The 9,372-nt window shown below is 36.9% G+C and overlaps 1 protein-coding gene across 2 annotated transcripts; it reads right to left on the reverse strand.

The window, feature by feature from the left end:
* Positions 1–763: 763 nt before the first annotated feature.
* Positions 764–8,060, reverse strand: LOC125218153 (uncharacterized). 2 transcript variants are annotated; one of them, XM_048119762.2, is made up of 12 exons: positions 7,901–8,060; positions 7,039–7,126; positions 6,607–6,924; positions 5,827–6,004; positions 5,513–5,738; positions 4,961–5,100; positions 4,485–4,774; positions 4,184–4,396; positions 3,544–4,062; positions 2,147–2,818; positions 1,421–1,948; positions 764–1,316 (listed from the first exon to the last, which is right to left on the reverse strand). In XM_048119762.2, the coding sequence occupies exons 2-12, from the start codon at positions 7,039–7,041 to the stop codon at positions 1,092–1,094; spliced, it is 3,312 nt and encodes a 1,103-aa protein (XP_047975719.2). In that variant the 5' UTR covers positions 7,042–7,126; positions 7,901–8,060; the 3' UTR covers positions 764–1,091. The 2 variants fall into 2 exon arrangements, with proteins under 2 accessions (XP_047975719.2, XP_047975718.1); XM_048119761.2 differs by having other exon boundaries at positions 5,513–5,741.
* Positions 8,061–9,372: the final 1,312 nt, after the last annotated feature.

The raw sequence follows: 9,372 nt of genomic DNA on the forward strand, positions 1-9,372 counted from the left end.
CATGGTCTATTTTCATGGACAATAAAAAATGACAAATGTAATCTATTTTCTGTGGACGGAGGGAGTACCGCAGAGTATGAATTTAGTTTCAATGTTTACTAAAATTCGATATTTCAGTTTAAACTTTATACTCCATTCGTTCCTGAAAAGCATGAACTATTTCTTTTTTAGTCCGTCCTTAAAAAGTACTCCACTATGAATTTTCTAATTTAAAAAATTTAACTACGCTACTAATAATATAGACCTCACTCTCTACTAACCTTACTTTCACTATCATTTTCTCGATATATCTTCTACTTAACCAATTATGCATTTAAACTCGTACTCAATTACAGGTTCATACATTTCTACAGACAAAGTATATTTTAATACTATTCAAATATATAAAAAAAATTATTATTTTTATCTATACTGTCACCTCCATTAAAGAGAGTGACAAACTAAGTCGTTAGTAGTATTATATTGTGTTACTTTTGATATATCCTAAGCCACACCATGGAGTATATAAAATTAGCAACATTAGAATATAATATAATAGTAATTCTAATAACATGATAATATTTGAATATTAAATTTATGTTTGAAATTATACATGATATATTAGTAATTAATACCGAAAGATTTTCTACATTTTTTAATTTCTAGTTTTTCTCTTTTAGATTTTTGGACATTTACATAATTTCAGTTTTTCAATTCAGATTAATTTTCATAGTTCGGAATCTAATTTTTCAGGTTCGATTTCTTGGACAATTCAGTTCTGATATTGTCATAAAAAATAACAGAATCTTATCATTAAAAATACAGTTAAGGCAAGAACCGGACATAGTGGTCAACTAAAATATGCCGGTTTTATACAATTTTAGCCTCAGAATACAAACGATGGGGCCACTTCTAACTATTCATAGGCCATCTAATGGCAGATGAGCATATCTGAAATGCAAATCTACAACACACATTTGTTATTTTCGAACTAATAAAAACCAAGAAAGTAATTGGAGGCAACTAGCTTAGAAAGTGTGAAAAAAATTTAACTGTGCAGATCAATGTACAGAGGATCCTACAGAAAAAAAAAATACTACATGTTCCCTTTGTTATGACTGGTTCTTTACAATCCTAACATTGCCGTAGAAGCGCTTCAGGTCTTTAATGGCCCTCTCCTCTATCTGAATTGACCGAATCGACGAGGGAGCATCAACCTCTGGTTTGAACCAACGGTTTGAGCCAGCAGACTCCGATGGTGACCCCAGACCATTCATCACAGAGAATCCAGTGGTGCTATTTTTTGGACTATGAGAAACTCCTAGCTGCTGCTTTCCCTGAACAGAATTATAACAGGCACATCAATTATTGAGCTATGAATGTTGCAAGCAGCCATTTTGACACCTACTGAATAAGTAATTACATTAACATACAGCCATACCTGCTGAAACTGGATATCCCTTAGAGATGGACGCGAAAGGGAAGGTGGAGTTCCAGAGGCCGCCCAAGGTGGCGTGTTTCTATCTCCATCGGGTATTGGTGCTTTCCTAGCAGGGGTCATAGCTATTGGAGAGGAACAGATGAATGAGCTTAATGGGAGTTTCCCATTGTTACCTTCAGAATGATCCTCAGACTCTTTCTTCTTTGTGGGCTTGGTCTCAATCTTGCTTTGCTCGTCTTGTATAATGCGAAGCGACTTTGGTCCCTGAGATGCTTTGGCACCACCCCAAGCAGGACCCTCACTTTTCGGCATCACCACAGGTGGAGGTGGTGGAGCGACAGTTTTTGGAACATCGTCAAGGGCACCACTGAGAAACATAGAAAGCCCGCCTTTTCTGTTCTTTTTCTTCGATGCAGTTGGAGAAGCAGTCGCATTTAGGGGAACATCTCCAGCTGCCTTCTTACTATGAGATTTTGAAACCCTGGCCTCTTGAATTACCACAAAACTCCCAGAATCTGCAGCTTTCTCCTATAAATAGAAAAGAACAAGGAAACCAACTGTTTCAGTGACAATATCAACAGCAACAAAAAGAGGAGGGTCCTCCATATATGCTTTTCCAACAACATAGTCAAGTAATATGGAAACAAGATGTTAGTGAGATCAACAAGCCTCCTTACAACAAAAGGTGCAGGTTAGTAAAGCAATTAGATGATAATGATATCTCACCTGAACCTTACTATTGATCTCTTCATGAACTTCAGCATCCAGGACGCCCTTCATGTTGCCTGGTTCGGAATCAATAGCTAAATCACTAGAGCCCTCTTCCTTACGGGCTTCCTTTTCTTTTTTCTTTCTTCTTTGTTTTCTAGATTCAGCTTTTCTACTCCCTCTTTCATCTACCAGGGATGATTCTTTTGTATGAACAGTTTCAATTGGCGCACCAAGCTCAGCAAGAGAACTCTCCAGTGCTGATCTCATTACAAGTTTTGAAATCTGCTGGTCATCGAGAAGATGGCCCTTGGACTGTTTTTCCTCAAGCAGCTCAATCTGTTGCAACTTTTTCCTCAACGCTCTGATTCTTTTGTGGACACCTTCAACCGCAGCATCATCGGATTGTAAAAAGCCATCTAACCTATGAGCTCCTTCTTTGCATAAAATTAGCCCTTGTGTACCATCATCGCGTATCCTAAGTGTATCATCTTCACCATTCTCTTCGTCATCACTATTTAGAATAGCTGGAAATTTAGTTGTGGGTGTAGGAAGCTGACGGAAACTCCATGGCTCTGATGACTTCAAGTCTAGAAGTTTCTCAAGATCAACCAAAACATCCAATGACACACCAGCAAAAGTTTGCACTGATACTGCAAGTATGTAGTCTAGGTTGCGAATGACAATCTCCTGCAGCAAGTTTTGGCATCTTTCAGGAAAGAAGAAGCTTACAAACAAACAATGAAATGATAATGTGAAGAAATCAGTAAAAGATGTATTAGTTCAGTAACAAAGCAGAATTCTCTAACACCTGAGCACAGAACATCAGATTCTAATTGCAAATTCAAGCGACCTTCGAATGTGAAATGATAATGTGAAGAAATCAGTAAAAGAAATACAAGTTCAGTCAACAAGACAGAATTCTCTACCACCTGAGAACATCAAATTCTTATTGCAAATTCAAGGAACCTTCGAAGGTGTTGCATGTATTTAGCATTAGATATAATTTAGTGCAAAGAAGGGTGATCAGCATCATAAAGTTATATTGAATTTCCCAACTATTTGTAACTTGCAAGTTCTCTTTGTAATCAAGGACCACCAAGTAGAAGCTCGCCTATGATGCAAAAACTTGCTCATGGTCCTACAGCAGAAAATCTTGTTGAGGCTATGAAAAAGCCACAAGCTATTTAGTTGTTTTTTTTAGATGTGTCTAGTTGGCTATGTTGATATAACCTAATCACGGAAAATCAATATTACGACTTTGCATAAGACATCCCTTAAATCAGATGACAACTACAGCTGCTTTGACAACATAGGAGTGTCAAACGGCCCAATCCATAAAGAGTCTACAAATGACTATTGCACAATTAGGAAAAGTTGATGTAGATAACAACAAAAGAGTTGTTGAAACAGACCGCACAATGTCTCTTGAGATCATCTGCTCCCAATGAATCAGCAATTTCGAGCACTTGTATGGCATTTCTTGGCTCAACCAAATGCTCTGCAGCTACCTTTTCACAGAGACTTTTTAAGCTCGGGGCACTTGGCTTTTCAAAAGAATTTCTAAAACTGGGTAGTGCTGGATTTTCATTATCATCCTTCATGTCAGACAAGACATCCTCATTCTCCACATCATCAAACATGAAGCCTTCACGAAGTTCATCTAATTCACCCTTGATCTCTTGTTTTGGACTACCGTCAGAAAACTGGGGAAGGAAGCATGGATGATAGAGTGAGCTAACAATCAGTAAATGTGTTTCCCCAACAGATACTGAGGTTGCCTTCTTCACCCCATGCAGCCTAGTAGGAGTAGGCGGAGAATCTTGTCCCTTCTTACCATCCCACATGTAAGTATCACCAGTCACTGTAACTGCAGCAGTCCAGTACTTTCCTGCAGATATGCTAGCTATTCCTTTCCCACATAGTGAATATAACTGCAGGAGAGATGTGCATTCATCAATTATGAGAGATGTGAATATGTACATTCATTAATTATGAGAAATGTTCAGTTAAGGACATAATGGTAAAGAGGAACCTCACAAGGCAAAGTAATACCTGGTGACACTGAAGTTCGGGATCTGAAGATGACCAGTAGAACAACGCACCATCATCTGTAAGCGCTATGCTGTGTGTCATCCCAGCAGCTATAGCAACAACAGTAAGGCGTTCCTTGCGATGAAATTTCAGCACAGAATTTCCAGCTTTCTTTATGTTTCTAGCAATGGTTACACGTCTAGGGTTAACAAGTCGATGACCCCAAGTGAAAACCTGCCAATCGTCATAAATTGAAAACCATCCATTCCAGGTACTTCATATACAAAACTCAAAAAGAAAATTTTAATAAAAAATTTTATACCTCCCCATCAGACCCTAAAACAATAGTGTGATACTTTGCTGCAGAGACTCCAACAAGGTGTTTACCCTTCAAGTATGCCACTAACCTTGGGCTGTAATTTGAAGCTGAGTTAGAGGTACCATAACCTAGTTGGCCTTCTCTATTGCAACCCCATGTATATATCTCACCAGCCTCTGAAACTACTGCAGTGTGTTTATTTGCTGCAGAAACAGCCATTATTCTTGCCTTCAAGGAACTAACTCTACGAGGAGTGGGTTGTGTGTCAACAGAAGTATAGCCAAGCTGACCCTCTGCAGAACATTGATAGAGGTATAATTACTTCCAGACGTGACATGATATCAAACAAAATGTTGCAATTTCATGATATAAAAAATGTGGGCAGTTAACCTGCCTTCAAATTATATAAATAAGCATGATTAGTTATAACTACAGAGGCTAGCAAGAGTTCTAAATCAGCCATATAATATTATATCTACCTCTATTGGAACCCCATGTAAATACTTCTCCACCCTCTGTCACAACAACAGTGTGATGTTTAGCAGCAGCAACAGCTCTAACTCGACGTGCACCTAAACCCATTGTCACTTGACGAGGAGTGATGACTGCAGCTTGACCACTAAAAAAAGAAAGATGGTTAAGCTCATAGATTATTTTCCGAAAAAGATCTATTCTAGGGGGACCGGTGTAAATTAGAGATATCCTGATTAAAATTATGTGTTTTCCTCAAACTGATGAAATTAAATAATCTAACCATGTATCTTAGTTTTTCACTAGTTCAACTGAAACACAAAAATCAACAGAAAGCATGTTAGCTATACAGGGAACCTAAAATTCTGATGTTCCTGCTAAATTATTTGATCACATAATGGCAAAGCACATCATTCAATTAGGTGAAGAGTCATGGTACTTTGAGAAAACATTCAAAAAGTAGTTGAAAGAATAAATTCTTAGTTAGATGCACAAAAGTTTGTTAAAATTATTCAAACATTGAGGAGTAAGTATGGGCACCAAAATGAACTCCATGTCACCTGTGTATATCAAAATCAGGATGCCCTAGGCGACCACCCCTTCCAAATCCCCATGTGTAAACATCCCCACATGCACTAACTGCCACACTGTGGAACTTTGCAGCAGAAATGGATTTGATGAATGAGCCATGAAGAGATTCCAGTTTGCATGGTAATTTCTGGATGTGTGCATTTCCAGTTCCAAGTTGATAGTTTACACCACTACCCCAGCTGAAGACCTCTGTATCTACTGAAATTTAAAAGAAATAGATCAATATCCTAGCTTATGTCAGCAATAAACCTAGAAAATTATATTTGAGGATACAGCTACATACCCAAACTATTTTGCTTGCCAACAGCCTGCAGAACAGGCCCAGATAAGAGATCAACAGGCGTTCTAGATTTCGAATCCCCCAGTGTCAAAGAAGCACCAAACTGGAGAAGTACACAAGCAACTGCTAAATGCCCAAAATGGAGAGCCCTGTGAAGGCTACTCCACCCCGATTCCCCATCCTGACAAGAAAAGTAAACTGATTTTAGAGGAAATGACGAAACCATTTCTGCATTAATGAACTCATGACACTGAAGCTTGAGATCTTTTATCCTTTTGTGCACCACCAAGATGGGCACATTCACGTAAAATAGCACTCCCTTGTATATTTCTTTTTGCACGTGATAACCCTTTTAATTAACATCAAACATTTCTTGCAATACAATGGCATAAGGTAATGGAACTTACATCAAGATTATTGCATCCATCGATTTGGTCAATTTAACTTTCTTCATACACTAGAAAAATAATGCACCACTTTCAAAGAAATTAGGTGAAAGCTCTGTATCATTAATTTTAAAATTATATTTCTCATGCTCCAATCTGCAAACATGATAAGGAGTTCCCACTTATTCTCCCCTCCATATTCTCTGGCTCTTCTAGACAGGATTATGATCGCCAAAGGAAAAGAAAATCAATTATGATACCCAAAGGGCAGAGAAACACGATCCAGCATGCGATGACCGAGATCAAGAAACAACTCCAAACCAGTCATCATACAACAGCTCAGTAAGCATCGAACTTAATGTTGAGCAGAGTAGAAGATCAGAGGGAAAAAAAATACCCTTGCATTAGGGTCTGCACCAGCTTCAAGAAGCCTTCTTACAACCGGTATATGGTTCCTCCAAGTAGCAATATGCAAAGGAGTAAGCCCAAACAGGTTCCTTGCATTAATATTTCCACCATTTTTCTGAAGCATCACCAAGGCTGAATCTACATCAGATAAAGAGCCCTCTCGCACAACCATCCAGAGATCCTTACTCTGATTAGCACATTTAAGAGATTTTTTCTGGGATGGTGGTGAAACCAAACCCTCCATTGGAATAAATAAATGACCAAGCGAGCTTTTTAGATCTGCTGCCACTTTTGGTAAATCCTCACTCTAGATATAGAATTACAGATGAGTGTAGCTCAGTGATCCTGCTAATATTGCATAGGAACCAATTTATATCATTGAAAATAATAATTAAAGAAGGCATTCAGCAGCACCATTCACCATTTTACTATAAAAAGCACTTGATTGATTCTTTTCACAAACCACTGACGAGCCATTATTCAAAAAACATTCTGGAGACAATTGAACTCTGCAAAGTTAAGCATTGGGTGAGTAACTGTAGCAGTATGCAATAAGCTATAGGCGCGCATAACAAACAAATAGGAGATCTACAAACTTTCTTCAGTCCCTTAATCTTACAAATATATTACTATAAAGTACCTTTGCAATAGAATATGACGTGACATTTAAGTTCGATCGGGAAATTAGGCAAGGAAAAAATTCCCAGTAAGCAAGGAAAGTAGTTACTCGTCGATAAATAATCAACACAAGATCATTCAAATGCCTCACAAACTATATCAAGTTGGATCTTCATTAACAAATCAGGTCCCGAAATGCATTGAAAAACTAAAATAGTCTGAATTACCCACATTATAAACATGACTGGTCTGAACTCGAGATCGCAAACCAAACACACACAAAAATCGGAACATGATTCAGCCTTCTCATTTATTCAAATTTGACCATCGAAATTCCACCGCGTTTCTCAATATCCTAAAGGGGAATTATCTCAATTGTTAAACTACAACGCTAAAAATTAGAGCCACATTCAATTTTGGCATTGAAGTAATGGAACAAGCGCTCTACCCCACCCCACGGTTGCTTAAAATATAATCAGATAAAGAAAGATTGGATCTTGAATATCAGAATTGGGGGAAAAAGAAAAGAACATATGCACAATGTTTGATTACACAAACAAGAGGTAAAACACTGAAAAGATCGCATCTTCACGACCGAGAAAAAAAATTTGGGGAGTAATAACGCAATAAAAAGGAACACTATAATATACGGAATAGAAGTCCACCTTGGTTTATTAGGACAAGTCCATCACAATCATCGGAGAAGAATTTGCAACAGCCATGCCAAGTTCAGCACTCTCTCTCTCTCTCTCTCTCTCTCTCTCTCTGTGCATTTGTGGTTGGTTTGGTGTTAGTTTTAATCACAGCGAATCTACCACGGAAGCGAGGACCGAATATACCCAAAATAAACCGTGAAGCAAAGGTGAAGAACTCGTCGATGAGCTGAGGGGCATTCTCGTAAATTACACTAATCTATTCGGACCAAAATACCCCCAATTTTTGTAGACATTGACGCCCAAGGATTTCATAGAAATATCAGGCCACGATTTCTCCGCCACCGCCTCACCGATCACCCGTATCTAGCAACTGTTAATGCTCTACTGACACGTGTCATCTAGTCAGGATTCTCCTGCTAATTCTGATTTCACTTCCAAGAACATACGAATATGCTAAAGCAGAGTCATTTTATTTATACTTAATTCTCATGCATAAGAAATAGTATTTCAATATTACAAATTATTTAGAACATATCATCCCACTTATTTTATTTCTTTATCCTATTAATTAGTTTTTCGTATTTTTCAAACAAATATATTATTCAAAAATATACGTTATCCCTCATATTTTATTATGACTACTATCAATCACTCGGTTATTCATTTTAATGCTTAATCCACGGACAAATTTAATAATGGTTACATACTAAAAAAATATTGACAACTGAATGTGCGTTAAAGCATTTGAATTTTCTTGTGTAATTCGCGTAAATTTTTTTAGTTAATGAATAATGTACTCTATTTTTAGACCGTTCCAATAGTGTCATCATTTCTTTATATAATACTAAAATAATATATTACTATAATTTATTCTCTCTTTATTATTTTATATTTTATTATCTTTCTTACTTTATTTTCTTTTTATATTTTTTATTTTACTCTCTCGCTTCACGTATTGAATATCTATTTTCTAAGAGCATCCCCATCCGTGCTCTTAGCTAAAAGCACGGAAGTGGACTCGGACCCACTTTTACTCCTTGTCCTTAGCTAAGAACACAACACCCACATCCGTTCCCTTAGCTAAGGACAAATTCAAGGGTTCCACCATTCTATTATTCAATTTAAATACTTCAATTACTAAAAACATTCCTACATTATAAAAATACATTAAAAAATAAAAATTACATAAGTAAAATCTTAAAAAATAAAAATTACATAATTAAAATCCTAGAAAATAAAAAAAATACATAATTAAAATCATACATATTAAAAAGTACTACCTCCGTCCACCAAAATTTGTCCCATTTTTCCATTTCCGTCAATCCCTCAAAATTTGTCTCATTTCACTTTTACCAATTTTGGTAGTGGACCTCATATTCCACTAACTCATTCCTACTCACATTTTATTATAAAACTAATATATAAAAGTAGGACTCACAATCCACTAACTTTTTCAACTCACTTTCCATTACATTTCTTAA

The sequence above is a fragment of the Salvia hispanica genome, chromosome 1, assembly GCF_029641045.1.
Source record: "Salvia hispanica isolate PSC_SH4W2 chromosome 1, Shi_PSC_v1, whole genome shotgun sequence".
Taxonomy (NCBI): domain Eukaryota; kingdom Viridiplantae; phylum Streptophyta; class Magnoliopsida; order Lamiales; family Lamiaceae; genus Salvia; species Salvia hispanica.

Bases quoted from the DNA above. Each gene is read 5' to 3' on its own strand.
- LOC125218153 (XM_048119761.2), bottom strand. The intron at 4,775-4,960 runs GTAGATATAATA...AATGTTCTGCAG, and splicing joins TACATGGGGTTCCAATAGAG to AGGGTCAGCTTGGCTATACT. The intron at 1,317-1,420 runs GTATGGCTGTAT...AATTCTGTTCAG, and splicing joins GGGATATCCAGTTTCAGCAG to GGAAAGCAGCAGCTAGGAGT.